General features: G+C 47.1%; 1 protein-coding gene across 2 annotated transcripts in view; it reads left to right on the top strand.

Annotated features, from left to right (window-relative positions):
* The first annotated feature begins 1911 nt into the window (after nucleotides 1-1911).
* Nucleotides 1912-20863, top strand: part of ADAMTSL4 (ADAMTS like 4) — a 69168-nt gene continuing 50216 nt past the window's right edge. Inside the window, exons 1-5 of one of the 2 annotated variants that reach the window (XM_033924079.1) lie at nucleotides 1912-1957; nucleotides 9959-10099; nucleotides 12057-12126; nucleotides 18711-19156; nucleotides 19294-19500. In XM_033924079.1, coding sequence (XP_033779970.1) covers nucleotides 10071-10099; nucleotides 12057-12126; nucleotides 18711-19156; nucleotides 19294-19500 — 752 coding nt within the window. In that variant the 5' untranslated portion in view covers nucleotides 1912-1957; nucleotides 9959-10070. The other variant, XM_033924078.1, reaches the window with a different exon arrangement.

Here is a 20863-nt window from a genome sequence, read left to right as displayed (position 1 = left end):
TGCGGTTGAACTGACACCACGGCGAGGAAAGAGGAAGGATCCGGGGGGGGGGGGGGCAAGATGCCACTCGCCCTCTGGGAGAGATGTCGCGTTTGTCTCTCTGGCAAGAAAGAAAGTAATATTCAGAAGCCACTGTGGGACCTCGGGATGCGGGTTCAAATTCCTCCCTGCCCTGTGATCCTAGGTGAACCCAGGGAACCATCAGACCGTTGGGTCTGCTCTACCACTTATGGTCACTGGTCATGTTAGAGGGTATAGTGCCAACTAGTGGTCATGGGGAGGAGGGAAAATAGTGCCACAGCTTATGAGGAATGCCTTTATCTGCCTATGGAGAGAGATTGAGTGACTCCTGCAATTAAGGCTGGACTTTTAATGTTCAGCTCACAGGCCACCCCAGATGTGATGTCCCCCGCCTTTCACAAAGCGGGTCACAGCAAAATACATAGACAGTCCAAACACATGCATTACAACAATCGCCCCACGATCCAGCCTGTTTTTTTAAATGATTTGTGGGACCTCAGTCAGCAGTCCCGTGAAATCTTAATATGATATTATTATTTTATTTAGGAGCGAATGTTATCCTGTATGTTTGTTGTGTGAGTTAGGTCTATTCTATCTATCTACTGCTATTCATTATTTCTATAGCGCTATTAGACGCACGCAACACTGCACAGAGTCACAAGAAGAAAGGAGTCCCTGCTCCAAAGAGCTTACAATCCAAAGAGCCAAGGCAGACAAACAGGATGTCATGGGTACAGTTAAGGGGAAGGGTTAATCAGCTGGCTGGGTTGGAGAGCTGAGGGTCATTGTGACATCACTGATGAGGTTGGCTCTTATTGGTGAAATGAGGCATTATGACATCACAATCTCAGCTCTGCTTCCCCAAAACTGAAACTCGTCACCCTACTTCTATAGCGCTACCAGCGCTGTACAGTCACAAAGAAGACAGTCCCTGCTCCAAAGAGCTTACAATCTAAACAGGATGTCATGGGTACAGTTAAGGGGAATGGTTAATCAGCTGGCTGGGTTGGAGAGCTGAGGGTCATTGTGACATCACTGATGAGGTTGGCTCTTATTGGTGAAATGAGGCATTATGACATCACAATCTCAGCTCTGCTTCCCCAAAACTGAAACTCGTCACCCTACTTCTATAGCGCTACCAGCGCTGTACAGTCACAAAGAAGACAGTCCCTGCTCCAAAGAGCTTACAATCTAAACAGGATGTCATGGATAGAGTTAAGGGGAACGGTCTATCAATGGAATTCTTTTGGGGGTTTGATTTGATTGTATCATGTAAACCACTTGGACCAGTAAAATGAACGAGCGGCATAAGAAGATTAATGAACCATAAACCACACGCACATAGTAAAGATATCAGGCATGGGCAAATGATCTGGTCAGCTGCGGAGCGCGATTTCCACGCCTGCCAACTCCAGAGCCCGCCATCCTATGACAACCTAATAGCTCTCCAAGTTGTATTTAAAAAAACTGATAAACTGCCCATCAAATTTCTGAGTGGTGGACCTATGAAAAATTATGAGTCTGGGTGACAAACCCACACACGGACCCAAAAGAAAATGGGAAAGAAATACCAGCCATATTTAAGGGGGGGGGGGGTCCTATCTGTGAGCAAAGATTGAAGCAGAGGATTCAAGTGCCCAGATAATGAAGGGGCCGAGGTGCTGACTGGCATGTCTCTTGGGCTTTCAGGGCCAGATGTGTTAACCAGTGTTCCCTGGGCTTAGCACATCTGGCCCTCACTGCTGAAATCCGGCACAGGGGAGGGGGCAGCGCTAGATTCAGGACTCGCACAGTGACTCCATTGAAGGGCTGAAGGTAAAGGGCTGCTGGGGGAGGAGAAAAGGAGAGAGGGAGGGAGGGAGAGAGGGAGGGAGGGGTACCAGAAAGGGAGCCAGGCTTTGGACTCCGACATCTTCTACTGTCTGTGGAGGAGAAGGTAGGGAGCTGAGGGGGTGGAGGGGAAGGGGGCAGAGAAGCGCTAAATAAGAGAGTGGTGCAGGATGGTAGGAGGGAGGGGGCTCGCCACGGGGGCAGAGGGAGGGATCCTGTAGTGTGAGTCAGAGCCCAGAGTCTGGACTGGTTCCCAACGGGAGGAGACACACACTCATCTAGCCCGGGATAATACAGCTAGGAGACCCCCCCTCCCTCCCTCCCAGGAGAAGAGAGACCCTCATCCCCCCAGGACAGACTGGAAAGAGGGAGCCTTCCCCTCCCCCCCCCCCCGCACAAACATGCCAAAACTGTACCGACAGGAGAGAGACAGATCCCTGGATAGTGCAGATTCGAGAGACACCCTCTCACTCTCAGGTCAGAGACAGGCAGACACACTCTAGGATAGAGCAGATGAGAGAGAGAGACCAAGCTCCCTCCCAGGACAGGGGAGAGACACACGCGTATCCTTGGATAGTGGGACCAGGAGACAACCTCACTCCCTAGGGGAGGAGAAACACATCCCAAGATAGTGCAGTTAAGGAAGAGAGACCCCCCCCACCTCCCCATATAGGAAAGAGACAACCTCTCCCTTCCCCTGATAGGAGAGAGACACGCATGCATAAATACAAAGCAGGATAGGAAAGAGACACACCCTCTTAAGGATCGGAGAGAGCCCAGGACAGCACAGGAGGGACGAGTGCCGGGTCCGGAAGGTTTCTGCTTTCTTTCCAACCCAGCACCGGAGCTGAGAGCGACCCGCTGGAAACCCCCCCACCTCTTACCGGATTACATCTCAGCAGCCGAGGGGGGGTTCAAGGAAGCCCCTCCCCCCCCCACTTCCCGGTGGATTTCTCTGCAAGGTACTGCTTCCCTGCAACTCCTTTGCTCTGGTTTTGCATGCCACCCCTGCACCCCCCCAAAAGAGGCCTTCCGGGTCCCCCACCTGCACCTGTAAAGGCTACATTCTTTGAAAATATTTTGCAATCCCCCCCCCCCCAGATCTCTGAAGCCCCCATGAACAGTGACTATGGAAACATGAGGGGTTGTAATATTAGATATCTGATACACCTATATCAGCTTGATTTTAGGAGGGGCTGCCCTGGCTTGCCCCCCCCCCCCCCCCCCTTGCACCAGGCTGTGTGCATACCTCAGAGATCAAGGTGATGGGAAAAGGGAGCCGGATTTGAAAAGAGCCCCCTAAGTCCAAAACCCACTAGACTTGCCTAGATGGATTCTGAGAATCCCTGTTTGGACCAAGTCCAAATCTCCCCTCCAAATTCATTCCAGTTTGCATGTGGGGGCCCTGGGTTTTGGGGTTTTTTTTAGCAATGTTTTCCTTCCCACTCTTGCAAGTCTGCTTTCCTTATCTGCTCTGAATAATGTTTGATTTTGTTTTAAACTTGGATAAAACATGGTTAAAACTTTACTTTAAAAACAGACAAAAAAGGTTTTCTTGCTTGTAAAATACAGATGTTCCCTGATCTTACAAGGGAGACGCAGAAGCGCCCGCCGTGAATTTCTTCTTTTGAAACCTGGGGTTACATCTCCGGGGGCTACTTTTTATTTGAGACATCCATGTGTTACCCCTCTGGAAAGTCTGTATTCTTTGAGCCATCTCGATTGATAACTTTTGTGGCAACGTCTCGTCTGATAAATATGAGATCTCATTCTCAGTGCTATAGCTTCTAACATCTTGCAATAATATAATCTATTTTTCTTTGGTTTCTGGTATTTTTTTTTCCGCTGTTTCTAAAACTTGGATCTAGAAAGAGGACTTGAGCATAAATAGTTAAACAATGTTTTCTTTATTGGATATATCATTCATTTTATGCTACTGCTATTATTGCTTTCTGTACAAGTGGTGTGCTTGAACTTTAAATTGAAAATCAATAAAGATTTAATTCATAAAAACTTGGAAAAGCGTCAGTGGCAAAAAAAACCCCAAACTTCTCCGGCCATATTGTATTCAGAAGAGGGGTCTGGGCAGACTGCCTTGTGCCCCAGAAGCAGCTTGGACCAGGCTCACGTTAAAATGAAAACCGGGAATTGCCACGCCCTCCTGGCTTGCAAGTGGCATCAGCGTCTCTGCCCCCACTCTCCCCTGGCATAGCCTGGCATTGCAGATACAGGCAGTCCCCGGGTTACGAACGCGTTAGGTTTTTCAAGCTGCTCGTAAGTCAGATTTATATGTAATTCAGACCTTACATAGAAACATAGAAATAGACGGCAGATAAGGGCCACGGCCCATCTAGTCTGCCCACCCTAATGACCCTCCCCTACCTTTGCCTAGTGAATAGAGCCCTTGTAGATTTTAAGCTTCTGCTCCCAGCTGACAAAAGGGACAACTGTCCCTCTAAGATTACAGCATCATAACCACACACTGTTCTTAATGTGGCCAAGCATCATTCGTGGATCTGCTACGGGAGACGTGTAGGAGTCTCTGCCACTGGAAATACTGCTCAGTGAAATCAAATGAAGTCACGACCGCGTTCTTAAGTACAAGTCGTTCTCAAGTCGGGCGTCTGTAACTCAGGGACTGCCTGTACAGTGATAGAGCATCAGAGAGAGACTCCGGCCAGTATTCTGCTGTTTTTATGCCCGCCGTCCTCCCAGATTTTCAACGCAGGGCCGTGTCCGGACGCTAGCATTGAATGTCTGGTTATCTGCTGCAGTTAAGTGCATTCATCCCTTAACCTCATAAGATAGGACTGATTTTATGCAGTTAGGGGCTGAATACTGGCACTTAACCGCATCCGTGCCAACTCCGCCCCTGAAGTTGGCTAGCTAAGTGCCACTGATTTATACATGGTTAGCCACGGACATGCGATTTAAATGAGGTGGAGCCTCCCCGGGCTGTCCAAATCATTTTGAATTTCGGGCAGTCCGTGTTATATGTACTTGCTCATATAATTTCTTGCTGTGGGATCGTAGCCCTTGCTAGGGGTTTTTATTAACACATTAACCCATATCCTTCTTCTGGTCAAACCAATGATAGGGGTAATGGTAAACGGATGCCTTTCATTTTCTCATAATTCATATGAATATTATCTTCTACATTTCCCTAGAATAGAGTCCCGTCTCTTCTGCAGCTTCTCTCTGCACCCTCAAACAAGACACTTATTGGGGTGGGGGGGAGAGAAGAAATGAAACAGAATTGAGTGAGGCTTTCTCACCTTGTATCTGCGTACCCCTGAGTCAGAATGGGACAATTCAGCGCAGCTGTCTCATCGTGGGACGTGTCAGCGCAGCCACGCTGAAATGGTCACGCTGAACCATCTCGTGGGAGCACTGTGGGGAGGGGGGAAGATTCATCATGGCCTTCCTATCCCCAGCCTAAAGATCCGCAAAACATTGCCCTCCCCCCCCCACCAAATGAGGCGATTAAGGACATGATGCTCCACGTGGGGAGCTCTGTGGAGGTGTGTGTGTGTGTGTTGTAGTTTGGGGGAGTATGAGGTGGCATCATCGCCCCCCCCCCCCATCTACACAAGGCAATTGAGGCCTTGCAGATTTCCTTAGCCAGCGCCCCACCCTCCAAATTCTACCACAATTCATCGCGGCCGATTTCAGAGCCGAAAGGGCCACAGTGAAATCGTCCAAGACCTCCCCGAGCAACGGATGCCAGTACCCAGAAAAGAGACTGGCATCCGTGACAGCCGTTGAGAGAGGTGGGTGAGGTCTCAAGAGTGTGAATTGGGGGCCATTTCAGAGCGTGACAGAAAAGATGAGACCCCCCAGAGCAGAGAGCAGGCCGAGGAACAGTGTATGACTTTCCAGTGCTGACTGAGTTATCCCAAATTTTCATGTTCTAATTTTAGGGACTGGGCTACTGAGCTGCCCCAGGAAGGCTAGTCTTATGTTTTTGTTGGGCTGGCTACAGTCTCTTATAGCACCAGAATCTCAAACTGTTACTCCCTGGCGCACAGGAGCCAGCTCTGCGGGTGCTCGAGTACCCCCCCGATATTGAACCAACTCCTTGACAGCATCCAGGGAGAAGCCTCCAATAATTTTGAAAAGTTGACCGAGGTGCTTCGTCTGGTGGCCTGTGCGATACTTTTCCCATTCCACAGATGGTCCTGGAAAGCAATATGAAATCGTGTAAGACCGATGTAAGCAGGCGAGGGTGGAGCAGAGACGGTTTAGATTCATTCCTCAGGACAGATGTGATTCTTTTGGTAGACACAAAATGGGACCAGCTCCATGTGGAGCATCTGGCTCATAATTCTGCTCAGGACCTGTTCCAGATCTCTGCTTCGCTCCCTTCAGATGTCTTGGGAAGATTTGGTGTGTGAGCGGCACAGAAGGGTGGGGGGTGGGGGAGGGAATCCCTGGAAACGGAGATGGCAGATGACTTTCACAGCAAAGTCCCCCAACATCCCTCTTTCCCAGAAAGAGTTTTCCTGAGTCATGGAGTTCATCCATACCAATTACTAATCTCTACAATCCCTCCGAGATCCTCTGGACATACAAACCGAGAACCTGGGGGCCTATCCAGTCTCCCCATCCTCACAACTACTAATCTCTACCGTTACAGCCCTCTAGATCTGGAATTTTGTTTCCCATAACTACGGGCGTCGGTATACAAAGCTTTCCGGCTATCGCTCTTTTGTCCCGTTTCAATAATGGTGTATTTGACGCCTTATATTCCTGAGAGTTATTAATGACCTTGGGGTATTTTACACCCCGGTAAATTTAGTCTAAAACCCTCTTCAGTACATTAGCTAGTCTGTTACTAAAAGACACTTCGTCCCTTCTTTGAGGGTACAAATGATTTGTCCGGGGTGTGGTGAAAAGGTAGAGACGGAGGAGGGGATTAGAACCGAGGCCCAAGGAGATATAGGTGAGGTGTTCAGGGTCTCATGGAAAGCCAGTGGGGGATTGGAGCTTATGCACGGGGAGGGTCATGCCACTTTTTCAGGGAAGTTCGAACATGCTGACCCTCTTGTGTTCAGTTTTAATCAGCAGACCCTGTAATCTCAGGATTTCTTGTAGGGATTTTCTTCATACTAAAGAAATAAAGAGTGCTTGGAATGGCTTGGAGGGAAGCTGTATCAGTGCTTAACCCCTTCTTACCCAGCACACAGGTGAATCTGGGAGCTCTTAGCGGCCAGCTGGGGTTAAAAAAAAAAAATAAATAAAAATCTGTGGGATGGGAGGCAAGCTGCCAAAATCATCAGTCTTTTTTTAAATTAGAAACCAGTCAGAATGTCTCACTCTGCTGCTTCGTTTCCACCGGTGCCAAAGCTCCCTGATGCGCTGTGGACGGTCTTGTGTTCGGCCAGCGCGCTCCAGGATGTGGTCAGAAGAAGTTTACGCTCTCTCTGTCTCCTCATCTACCCTTTCTGCTTCCTGTGGTTTGCATACACCTGACTTTTATCTTCTTCCTGCTTCCCTAGGTTAGGGCATTCCAGGTCTCAGTTATCCACCATCACCCCAGGAGGGAGAAGTGGCTGGACCACTTCAGAGGAAAGGCAACGTGCCAGAATTGTCTTCATTCCGTTCCCCCCCCCCCCCCTCCCGTGTTTGCTATGCTAAATTTAGCTCAAATAAAGGTTCAGTGTGAGTGGAAAGGCACACAAAACTTTTCAATGGTGCTCTCTGAGCTCTTCTCCCTTCCCATTGTAGAAGATATGCGAGGGCCTAGCTGTCCGAGGGCAGGGTTAAGAGTCTTTCTAAGGCTCAAGTGATGACCGGGGCCTGTAGGTCCGTAGGGAACTGCTGAGCCAAGCCCGGCTCTGTCCCATTGCCTGTACAGACATATTCAGCCCTGCTTATCCTTAGGGGAGATGGAAGAACTGGCTCAGCTTTGTCTTTATGACCCGGGAGTAGGGTTACCATATGGCTCCAGAAAAAGGAGGACAAATTGAGACATCTGGGTTTTACTTCCATTGCTTTCCATGGGAGTAACAAGTAGATGTCTCAGTCTGTCCTCCTTACGTCTATTACTTTCGATAGAAATAAAACCTGAATGTCTCAATCCGTCCTCCTTTTCCTGGAGCCTGGGAGTCGCCCACTGACCCAAGGTAAGGTCAAGAGGTTTTGGAACCATTAATTTTGCCCAAGCAATCCCTGTGGTGTGAAAGACCCCAAGGAAGAATGGGATCATCTTACAGCTGTTGTGTGTGTAAGGGGGGAGAGGGGGGGAGGTCCATAATTAGAACTTGTGGCACAGTTAGGAAAAATTCCTGGCCTTGAAAGTCTGATCAGGGAGGGCAGGGGCCTGCAAGTCCTCATCATATTCCGCCCACTCCCAAGAAGCCTAGTTACGTACCTGCAATGCAGGTTATCCATGAACACCAGGATAACTTGGCCTCAACCAACTGGAGTTGTCGGGGACATCACCCAATTTGTGGCTGACTCATCCTGCTTGTCCTAGGAGGAAACCCCCCCCCCCCAGCAGTTGAAGGTTGATAAAAAGTCCTAACAAGACTTTTTTTTTGGGGGGGGGAGGGAGGGAGGGAGGGAGGGGAAAGCAGGGACTTGAGTTCCGAGAGAACTAATTTTCAGAGTTTCACCCCTGGTTGGGTGTCGAAGCCCTGGGGTTCAGCTCCCTGGAAGCCGATTCCTGTTGGATAACAGCATTTCTCAAAGCATGGGAAGAGGGGGGGGGGGTCTTTTAGGAATGACAGTGGGTGAGGATCAGCCCGGTTAGCCTCCTTTCCAGGTTCTCCCACTTTGTGTAGACGGGTGGATAAATTCTTCAACTGGCACATATCCTATACTGGCTTCATATCCTATACTGGAATGTTCATCCCTCCATCCTAAGCTGTAAGGTTGCCCCGGCTCCCTTGGAAGACGAACACTGTTGTCCAACACACTCTGTCTGTTGGCTTGTATTTTCTCCCCATTGGCTCTGAAAACTCCTAAGCCCCCTCTTCCATCCTCATTCCTTACAGCTGTTACCCCACATCCCAGCTGCCTTTACCACCGCATTCTAGATCTATCCTGAGCACGGTTCTGATTGACCATTTCAGGCCTCCACCTCCCTCTGTAAATAAGTGTTTCTCAAGTTGCTCCCCACAACCTTCAGGTTATGAAACATTGACTTTGAATTCCCTTTTCCTTTGCAGAGTTTCACCTTCTTGGTCCTTTACGAAAGCCTATCAGATAGTTGGCTAATTCTGTTAGAAACCCTGGGATCCGGAACACAAATAAAAGAGCGTCCCAGGTGCCCTGAAGCTCTTGTCCTCAGTGATAACACACTGTTTCTCCTAGGGGCTTCCTTGTGTGCTGGGGCCCCCAGGTCTGCTTCCCCCAGCTCCCAAACTAGGCCTGTTGTCATGTCTCCTCTCCTCCAGTGATACATTTTGAGTGGAGGCCTCTCTACAGGGTTTGTTGCAGGCCCGCATTCCGTCAGTATCCCCAGAACCAAACCCATCCCTGGAGGTGAGGCCTCACCGGTGGTCTATCCAGGAACAGCTTGACTCCCTTTTCCTGCTTGCTTGTACCCTCTCTCCTTATACCCTGGAGCACACCCTTGGCTTTCTCTGCTGCTCTGTCACATTCACCGGTTCCCTTCACACCCTCCACGATGGTGGTTCTGTCTTTTGGTGAATGGTGTCACGGCTGCAGGATCCTTTCCTGCCCCTCTGTTTGGTGGCAGAGTGCCCCTCTGAATGCTTTGGCCGTCATGTTTTCTTGCACCCCTCTGGATCAGCGGTGGGGATGATTGGGGGGGCTGGAGCCTCCCCCTCGCGCTTCCTTCGCCTAAGCACAGAAATTTGCTGTTTCGCTGAAACCGAACGAAAGAACCACCACAAATAATGCCCTTGGGGGGGGGGGGGATAAAATCAGCAAGACAGAATCCTGAAAACCAAAATTAGCAGTCAAGAGTAGCGTAGAAGAGATATTTCAAAAGATGGGCATCAGGATTTCAGACATTTAATGATCACCAGGCGTGGGCCCGGTCTGGGCCTGTTGTGCTTCTGTTTTTCCTGAAATCATTTAAAAGCTCTTCCCTTCTCCCTTCCTTGCTCACCTCCAGCTGTTCCTTTCTCCCCTGTAGTTGCCTGGAGCACAGCAAGGAGGAAGAGGCAGAGAGGACTGCGGAAACGTAAGACTCATGTCCGGAAGAAAGGAAACCAGGTGATCCCACAGGACAGCCCCATCCCCACAGAATGGCACCCAAGCACTGCGGGGTCAGCAGGTGAGTTGGTTTCTGGTAAGTTCAGGGATTTCCAGCGGGGTGGTGTATGGCCCCTTACTGGATCTACCAAGGAGATAAGCCACACGTCCAGGTGAGCAGCAAACCGCAGCTCAGACGGAGAAAGACTTCTCATTTTAAACCGACTCATACTGGGGTTTTTTTTGAAACTGGGCAGAGGGGCAGGGGGGAGAGGTGTTAGGAAGGAGATTTCATGATCGCAAAGCAAATTTTAGTTCTCACCAAAGGGGGGTTTTAAAGGTTAATTCCTGGTAGATCTGATTCTTCCAGACGTTGGCTGTGGTCTCCAAAGCACCCCCCCTTTCCAGGAGGCGAGAAGTATACAGTGGCTCCTAAGTAAGGACCGAAGGGGGTATGAAAGACAGTGAATTGTTTTCTGATGTGATTTGGAAGACTTCTTGCCATAACTTTATAATGGCATGTCCACGTCTCTTGGAAACGCTGGGATCGTGGAGAATCTCCACTGTTAGCCTCGCTCTGTGTTTTGTTTTTTTAATGAATAAATGTACAGGAAGAAGCCCCAGCCTTCAGTTCAGCTTGTGCCTGACTGAAAGAGATCCCTGTTTAACGCTACTCCGTTGCTCTCATCTCTTCTGTATGCTGCGGAAGCGGCTCTCCCCTCCCATCCATCTCTTTCCACGCCCTTGCGATATTTGCTGCCATGCTGGGACCATCCTTGGCACTCCTCTGCGAAGTGGAAAGTCTATTTACTGACCCCCCCCCCCCTTGGCACGGCTGGGCACTGCCAATTCGTGGCCCCTCTGCCCCGGCGACCTTTTCCACAGGAAATTGCAGAATACAAGGACAGGACTTTTAAGTGCGAAGCACCCTGCGGGGCAGATGCCGGGAAAAGAGGCCGATTCCTTCCTGTGCATCCTCTTTCTGCTGGCACGGAACAGAGAATGCTTTGGGAAACCCACATAACCTTTTGTCCTGGCTCCTTCTCATCCTCTTCCACCTGTCTTTGCTTTCTTTATATTTCTGAGCCCTTGTAAACCGCTTAGATACCTAACCGAGACCTCAGGGATCTGGGTTCCAATCCCAGCCCGGTCACTCCATCTGTTTATTGCATCAGTGTAGTGCAATATGTCAACAGTCAGTGTTCGGTCCCACATCCTGTACCTCATCCTTATGGTTCGGTTCCAAATGTGACAGCGGGCGTGGTGCTCTTCAGACATCTATGGCGTTGACATAATGTGTGTTGAGACAGTTCGCCAGGTGTTCTGTAAATATTTCATGGAATATTATTTTCAAAAAGCTTTCCCTTTATGAGTAATGGGATGGGGGGGGGTGTTGACGTGAATGAGCCATTTCATATATTGTTTATTGTATTGTGTATAATTTTATTGTAACCTGCAAAGAGTGTGGCACAGTGGTTAAAGCTACAGCCTCAGCACCCTGAGGTTGTGGGTTCGAACCCCCGCTGCTCCTTGTGACCCTGGGCAAGTCACTTAATCACCCCCCCATTGCCCCAGGTCCATTAGATAGGTTGTGAAGTTTCAGTCTCTGATAACCAGAGCTGGTATTGTGACATCATAATGCCTCATTCCACCAATGGCTAAGAGCCAACCTCATCAGTGATGTCACAATGGCTTGATTGTCCATTACTTGGCTCACTTTTACTATTAGACTGGTGCAGTGGTTAAAGCTACAGCCTCGGCACCCTGAGGTTGTGGGTTCAAACCCCTGCTGCTCCTTGTGACCCTGGGCAAGTCACTTAATCCCCCCCCATTGCCCCAGGTCCATTAGATAGATTGTGAGCCCACCAGGACAGACAAGGAAAAATGCTTGAGTACCTGAATGAACTCATGTAAACCATTCTGAGCTCGTCTGGGAGAACGGTATAGAAAATTGAATGAATAAATAAATAGATTTTGGGACGTGTGGGATATAAAATTAAAAAAAAAAAAAAATAACAAATTTGAATTCTTCTTTCCAGGTTGGCTTGGCTGACTTTTGCCTTCAGCTTCTGTGCGTTGACGGCTCTTCAGTGCCTCGCACACACCAAGGTGAGTCGACACTATCACGGCCACATCTGTGGCGCCGCCGTGGTATCCTTTCCTCCAAAGACCATCTGACCCGTGTTTCACTACTGACAAATGGCACAGAAATTCAGACAGAACGATCAGGTTGGCCATCGGGATTCTTCCCAAGGTGACGTGGCTTGCTCAGTTTGGCCAAGAGGCTCTCCTTGAGGGCTCTAGGTGCAACTCCTTCCTCTCTGAGCACACTACCAAAACACCTCGCGCTTAAGACGACTGCAGCTCGCTACTCTCAGGCCTTCTGCTTAGCCATCTCGCTCCCTATATTCCGAGAGAGCCGCTATACTCACGTTACCCCCCCTCTCCTAAAGTTGCTTCATTGGCTTCCCATCCGTTTCCATATACAATTTAAATTCCTTTTACTGACCTACAAACGCATTCGCTCAGCTCCCCCTCGCTAACTCTCCTCACTTATCTCCCCCTATGATCCTCCCCCCCCGTGAGCTCCGCTCAGCTGGTCAGTCCCTCCTATCTGCACCCTCCTCGTCAACATAGAAACATAGAAACATAGAAATAGACGGCAGATAAGGGCCCACGGCCCATCTAGTCTGCCCACCTTAATGTCCCTCCCCTACCTTTGCTCTGTGAATAGATTCCATGTGCCGATCCCATTTGGCCTTAAAATCAGGCACGCTGCTGGCCTCAATCACCTGTAGTGGAAGACTATTCCAGCGATCAACCACTCCTTCAGTGAAAAAGAATTTCCTGGTGTCACCTCGTAGTTTCCCGCCCCTGATTTTCAACGGATGCCCTCTTGTTGTCGTGGGACCCTTGAAAAAGAAGATATCTTCCTCCGCCTCGATGCGGCCCGTAAGATACTTGAACGTCTCGATCATGTCCCCCCTCTCTCTGCGCTCCAGACTCCAACCGCCAACTCCAGACTCCGTCCCTTCTGCCTTGCTGCAACATATGCTTGGAACAAGCTGCCCGAATCCCTACAGCGGGTTCCGTCTCTGGCAGTGTTCAAGGCCCAGTTAAAAGCCCACCTCTTCAAGAGTGATTTCGACTCCTCTCACCTTGGGTTCTGCCTCCCCAACCCTATATGCCATGTCTGTCTGACCAAGTTAGATGGTAAGCTCTTCCAGGCAGGGACCGTCTATAAAATGTCAAAGTTTTCAGCGCTGCAACCACAACTCTCCTTTCAAGAAGTGCTTTATTAGTATTTCATTAATTATTTCCCACACTCAAACTTGTAATTTCTAAGTTCTTTATTGTTAGTTCTGTTCTTTCTGTTTTGTTCTGTATTATTCAGTAAGTGTTCTCAATAAAATGTTTGAACTAAACAGACAGAAACGAGAGGTGAGCCATGGGTCACATGCTGAGGAATGCCAAGTGATTTTCTAATAATAATAATAACAACTCCATTTTCTTATATACCGCAATACCACAAACAGTTCAAAACGGTTTACAGAGGAAGTGACTGTATACAGCCAACAATATTACAAAAGCTTCCAAAATTACATCATCATATTGAAATTAATCAAATTTATCTGGGAGGAAGATGCATCAAAAGAGAACTTTATTGAAGAGAGATGTTTTAATTGACTTTCTGAAAGTTTGAAGACATCTCTGGGAAGTATCCTTGAGAAAGCTTGTGGGAGCCGGACCATTGAAAGGTCTTCAGTGATTTCATTGTTGAAATGTTGAAAACCCGCCTACCTCGCCCTGCAGGACAAACTCTGCCTCTCTCTTGCAGAACATCTCATGGTTCACATTCCCTTCTCCCAAAGGATGCAAATTCAAAAGATTCCTCAACAGGACACTCTCCTTTCAAGCAGGGATTTGGAACAACACCTTAAGCGACCAACATACCATTCATTCAGAAAATCACTAAAAACCCACTCATTCGACAAATTTATCTGATCCACACCTACCTCGTCTCACATGCTCCTTCCTCCTACCCTATATCAGAAAATAATATTAAATATTGAACTAGGCCAGTTACTGGGCAGACTTGTACGGTCTGTGTATGGCCGTTTGGTGGAGGATGGGCAGGGGAGGGCTTCAATGGCTGGGAGGGTGTAGATGGGCTAGAGTAAGTCTTAACAGAGATTTCGGCAGTTGGAACCCAAGCACAGTACCGGGTAAAGCTTTGGATTCTCGCCCAGAAATAGCTAAGAAGAAAAAAAAAATTTTTTTTAAATTGAATCAGGTTGGGCAGACTGGATGGACCATTCGGGTCTTTATCTGCCGTCATCTACTATGTTACTATGTATATCCCCCCGTCACATAATTGTCTATCTACCCCTCCTCAAATCTAATTGACGTTGCCTTGCTGTCCTGACAGCACTCCTTGTTGTACACCGTCTTGAACTGAAAAGGTATGATGGGATATAAATAAATAATAGAGAACCAATGCAAATACTGCTATTACCCAGCACTACACTTCTGCATATAAGCCCAAACAGTTAGAAGGGCTTGGGTCTCAGAAACGGAGCCTACGCGCAGCAGTGACACTCACAAACTGGAAGACATCAGCGTAGTACAATTGCTCCAGCTCCAATCATTGACCCCCATACATATTTTTTAAAGCATTTTCAGTAAGAACTTAACACAGCTAACTCACAATCGGGTCGCAAAAAGAAGTGTAAGCTAGACACTAAGAAAAACGAAAACCACAATTACTTAGCTTTTTAGTGGTTGATTTTGCTGATTTTGCTGATTTAACTTGGTAAAGGAGTGCAGTCACTAGTGTAAATTAGTGACTGCACTCCTTTACCAAGTTAAATCAGCAAAATCAGCAAAATCAACCACTAAAAAGCTAAGTAATTGTGGTTTTCGTTTTTCTTAGTGTCTAGCTTACACTTCTTTTTGCGACCCGATTGTGAGTTAGCTGTGTTAAGTTCTTACTGAAAATGCTTTAAAAAATATGTATGGGGGTCAATGATTGGAGCTGGAGCAATTGTACTACGCTGATGTCTTCCAGTTTGTGAGTGTCACTGCTGCGCGTAGGCTCCGTTTCTGAGACCCAAGCCCTTCTAACTGTTTGGGCTTATATGCAGAAGTGTAGTGCTGGGTAATAGCAGTATTTGCATTGGTTCTCTATTATATATTTATATATACCGCTGGGGTATTGTGTGATGGGATATAAATAAAGCCATTATTATATTGCTAGAGATATTTATTAGAACAATGTATACTCTAAATACAATACCATACAAATTTAAAGGACCGATGACAAGAAGACACGTAAAACGCACCACAATGAGAATATTTTGATCAGGACGTGGTGTCGCTGAGGCCCTGATTGGATTACAGTAAAACCTTGGATTGTAAGTAACTTGGTTTGCTAATATTTTGCAAGACAAGCAAAACATTTGATTCAATTTTAACTTGATATACAAGCAATGTCTTCCAATACAAGTACATACAGTATACACGTGTCACAACTGAGCTGATGGTTCTCTCGCTGACGCTGCAAGAGTGTAGTGGCTGCTCTAAACGAGTCAAATCCTGCAATATGAGTGCATACAGTATTTTGTATTAAAGTTTTTGGGTTGTGGAACGGATCGTCTTGAGTTTCCATGATTTCATATTGGGAAATCCGCTTTGATATTGGCGCCAAAACATTTGAGAGAGAGAACATAAGAACATAAGAAGTTGCCTCCGCTGAGGCAGACCATAGGTCCATCCTGCTCAGCGGTCCGCACCCGCGGCGGCCCATCAGGCCCATTGCCTGAGCAATGGTCTATACCTATCTATACCCCCCAATCCCTTTCTCTTCTAGGAATCTATCCAAACCTTCTTTGAAACCATTTAATGTTTTCTTGTCTACAACAGCCTCTGGAAGCGCGTTCCATGTATCCACCACCCTCTGAGTGAAAAAGAACTTCCTGGCGTTTGTTCTAAACCTGTCCCCTTTCAATTTCTCCGAGTGCCCCCTTGTACTTGTGGCGCCCCTTAATTTGAAAAATCTGCCCCTGTCTATTTTTTCTATGCCCTTCAGGATCTTGAAGGTTTCTATCATGTCTCCTCTAAGTCTTCGTTTCTCCAGGGAGAAAAGTCCCAACTGCTTCAATCTGTCGGTATATGGGAGATTTTCCATTCCCTTTATCAGTTTGGTTGCTCTTCTTTGTACTCCCTCAAGTACCGCCATGTCTTTCTTGAGGTACGGCGACCAGTACTGGACACATCTCTAAATAAATTCAAACCTAAATTAAAAACTTTCTTCTTTAAGGATGCCTTTGGTGTTTGAGCGTCCTTTTAAGGATGTTTTACAATTATTTTAGACTCGCATTCTGGCGAGTCCCTGTGTTTTCCCCTCCGTCTTGTTCTTTTTTTTTTAATTGAAATTGTTTACCCTTTCTTGCTGTTTGAGCTTAGTCTATGTTAAAATTACTTTTAAAACCAATAGGAGGAAATTTTATTTCACTCCGAGAATAGTTAAGCTCTGGAACGCGTTGCCAGAGGTTGTGGTAAGAGCAGATAGCGTAGCTGGTTTTAAGAAAGGTTTGGACAAGTTCCTGGAGGATAAAGCCCTTAGTCTGTTATTGAGACATGGGGGGGAAGCCACTGCTTTCCTGGATCAGTAGCATGGAATGTCGCTACTATTTGGGGTTCCAGAATCTTGCTATTCTTTGAGATTCTGCCTGGAATGTCGCTACTCTTTGAGGTTGCAGAATCTTTTGTTACTCTTTGGGATTCTGGAATCTTGCTATTCTTTGAGATTCTACCTGGAATCTCAATACTCTTTGGGGTTCCGGACTCTTGCTATTCTTTGAGATTCTGCATGGAATCTTGATACTCTTTGGGGTTTCTAGACTCTTTTGTTACTCTTTGGGATTCTGGAATCTTGCTATTCTTTGAGATTCTACCTGGAATCTCAATACTCTTTGGGGTTCCAGACTCTTGCTATTCTTTGAGATTCTGCATGGAATCTTGATACTCTTTGGGGTTTCTAGACTCTTTTGTTACTCTTTGGGATTCTGGAATCTTGCTATTCTTTGAGATTCTACCTGGAATCTCAATACTCTTTGGGGTTCCGGACTCTTGCTATTCTTTGAGATTCTGCATGGAATCTTGATACTCTTTGGGGTTACTAGACTCTTTTGTTACTCTTTGGGATTCTGGAATCTTGCTATTCTTTGAGATTCTACCTGGAATCTCAATTCTCTTTGGGGTTCCGGACTCTTGCTATTCTTTGAGATTCTGCATGGAATCTTGATACTCTTTGGGGTTTCTAGACTCTTTTGTTACTCTTTGGGATTCTGGAATCTTGCTATTCTTTGAGATTCTACCTGGAATCTCAATACTCTTTGGGGTTCCAGACTCTTGCTATTCTTTGAGATTCTGCATGGAATCTTGATACTCTTTGGGGTTTCTAGACTCTTTTGTTACTCTTTGGGATTCTGGAATCTTGCTATTCTTTGAGATTCTACCTGGAATCTCAATACTCTTTGGGGTTCCGGACTCTTGCTATTCTTTGAGATTCTGCATGGAATCTTGATACTCTTTGGGGTTTCTAGACTCTTTTGTTACTCTTTGGGATTCTGGAATCTTGCTATTCTTTGAGATTCTACCTGGAATCTCAATTCTCTTTGGGGTTCCGGACTCTTGCTATTCTTTGAGATTCTGCATGGAATCTTGATACTCTTTGGGGTTTCTAGACTCTTTTGTTACTCTTTGGGATTCTGGAATCTTGCTATTCTTTGAGATTCTACCTGGAATCTCAATTCTCTTTGGGGTTCCGGACTCTTGCTATTCTTTGAGATTCTGCATGGAATCTTGATACTCTGGGGTTTCTAGACTCTTTTGTTACTCTTTGGGATTCTGGAATCTTGCTATTCTTTGAGATTCTACCTGGAATCTCAATACTCTTTGGGGTTCCGGACTCTTGCTATTCTTTGAGATTCTGCATGGAATCTTGATACTCTTTGGGGTTTCTAGACTCTTTTGTTACTCTTTGGGATTCTGGAATCTTGCTATTCTTTGAGATTCTACCTGGAATCTCAATACTCTTTGGGGTTCCGGACTCTTGCTATTCTTTGAGATTCTGCATGGAATCTTGATACTCTTTGGGGTTTCTAGACTCTTTTGTTACTCTTTGGGGTTCTGGAATATTGCTACTCCTTGGGTATTGGCCAGGTACTAGGGACCTGTATTGGTCTGACCCAGTAAGGCTATTCTTATGTTCTACCATGGTAGCATTGATGTTTGTATAATTTTATTTTTCATTTTTATCGAATATAAACTGCCTATAAGTATGATTGGGCAGTACAACAAATCTTTTAATAAACATATAAACATTCTGGATATTTAAGATTCAAGCCAGAATCATTCCAGCTGGATACACCAGGGTCCTGTTCTCGGGACATCGTCTGATGCTGCCCAAAGGTTTCAGAATAGGTCATCTGCTCATCCTATAAGTGGATCTTCTCCTTCCAGATTCCCGACCAGCTCTAAGGCTGGTCCCTTGATAAGCAACAGATGGAATAATTTTGAGTGCATTTCTCTTGCCTACTTCCCTAAAGATAGCGTAACAAGTAACAGATGGAAAATGCATGTTTACTGTGTACATTTAAGTAATAAGGATATTCTGTCTTCTCTTGCAGCTATCCCTAAGGAAGTCTCGGCAAGCCCCAGCAGAGAATAAGATCCCAGGCGTCTGGGGCACATGGAGCTCCTGGTCTCCCTGCTCTCAGCCTTGTGGGATTGGAGTGACGGAGAGAAGCAGAACGTGCCAGTCTCCCCATCGGGAGGCTTCGGGGGGCTCAAGATTGGCGTCATCTGCTCAAGGTGCTCGGGCTGAATCGCAGTCCCGGTTTCAAGGAGAGGGGGCGCACTTTTATGAACCGGTGGGAAGACAGGCCTCATACCCTCTTCACGTAGGCGGTGATGCTGCCGTCCCTTCGGCAGGGGCTTCAGTTCCCCTTCACAGCAGTCCTAGGCAGGCGCCTCTGCTTAGATATGGACTCCATCACAGACACACGCGTCACGAGTCCCTCACCACTGAGGACCTGCCAGCACCCCACAACCATGGGCATCTTTCCAACCGAAGGTCAGTCCTCAATCATGGGCAAGGGGCGATATTTGATCACGAAGTAGGCTGGCCACAGAAGCCAGTGGGGTCTGTCCAGCAGGGAAATGCCAAGGTTGGAAGCATCACCTAAGTCACGTGTCATCTTCATTCCACAGGGTGACCCATAGAAGGAATATGTCCAGACAAGACGGTTCGGCCATGCGAGATCCAGGCCTTCGTGTGACAGTCCCTCTGTTCAAGCCTGAGCACCCTGAGGGGCAGGACACCGACAGCCCCGGCCACGGAGCTCTGTCTGATTTCGGAGGGAGGAGTGAAGATCAGTGGTCAGACCAGCGCGGGCAGGAGCGTCACTTCTCTAGAAGGTAGGATCCGATGTTCATGGACCTCACATACTATGACGTAGTCTCATCCCTTCCTCCCATCACTGAGCTCACATATTGCGACAGTCTCGCCCCTTCATCCCATCACTGACCTCATACGCTGTGATGGAGTGTCATCCCTTCCCCCCCATCACTGACCTCTCTCTGACTATCCTGTATAGGAATACCCATGCACTGTAAAGGTGCATTTTTATGGGGTTTTACAGCAGTGGATTGTGTCCGAAAAAGTCCGTGTTTGGCTCTCTTATGAAAGATACTTAGGCCCTAGTTCCCTCTGCTCCGTCCATTATTATAGCGAGTGAATCGGTCAGGGAAAGCCATCCTTGATCCGAACCACAGAGCACTGGATGCCCCAGTCCTGAACACATTATCTCCCCTCCTCCGAACCTGTTGCCATGTTTGGAGAGAGCAGCTCCAGAGGAATTTTGCCTGCTCACTCTGTAGGAATGGAATGAAAATTAAAAAAAATATCCCTTGAAGTGGAAAACATTGCTTAATTACCTGTCCAAGAAAGTATTCAGTTACAGAGCCTGTTGGCATATTTAGCCAGGTCACTGGAAAACACTGCCCGGAGTAATGAGCTGGTTTGTGGCATGGTTTGCCGAAGTGCTACTGCACTGGAAAGCTTTGCAAAGCAAGCTAAGTGCATGGTTCATAGTTTGAAATGTATTTAGCAATTTAAAATGAAATATTAGATAAATTAAAAGCTGTAAGAGCTATGAGTAAAGAAGAAAAAGATTATAAAATACACTTCTCCCTCCGCATTCGCTGTAACAGAACCGCAAATACAGAAAAACCGCAAATAACTTTTTCATATGTTATTCGCTGTTTTCTATTCAAAACCATCGTGAATATGGTGAAACTGCGAATAACATGGCGGGACACCGGGCCTGTTTCTGAAGGAGAGGCAAAACACGGTGAAGAAAGTGCCGGGAATCAGCGATTTTCTCTGTCAACGCTTGGAATCAGCGATTTCTCTATGCAAGCTGATGTAATTTGGGGGGGGGGGGGGGAGGAACCAGCAAGCTAAAAACCGTGAATAATCGAAACCGCGATTGCTGAAACCGCGAATACAGAGGGAGAAGTGTAGTATACAATAGGTCTCCAGTAAAAAAAATGCTAACAGGTCTAATGAGGAGTCCAAGCAGCGTGAGTCTTGCGACCCAGCTGGTATTCTGAAGCGCCCGTGCTATTTGTCTAGCCACAACTTTTGGTGTTGGTTAATGCTGTACAGGGCAAACTCGTCTAAGTTGTAGTGATTGTTTATATAGGAGTTGTCAGCCCGGGGGATGCCGTTAGAAATTTTTATCAGTTTCAGTCCCCCAGTACTGTGGTCTCTTCCATG

The sequence above is a fragment of the Geotrypetes seraphini genome, chromosome 16, assembly GCF_902459505.1.
Source record: "Geotrypetes seraphini chromosome 16, aGeoSer1.1, whole genome shotgun sequence".
Lineage (NCBI taxonomy): Eukaryota > Metazoa > Chordata > Amphibia > Gymnophiona > Dermophiidae > Geotrypetes > Geotrypetes seraphini.
The sequence above is the reverse complement of the archived record's forward strand: the minus strand, read 5'-3'. Positions and strand labels throughout refer to the sequence as shown.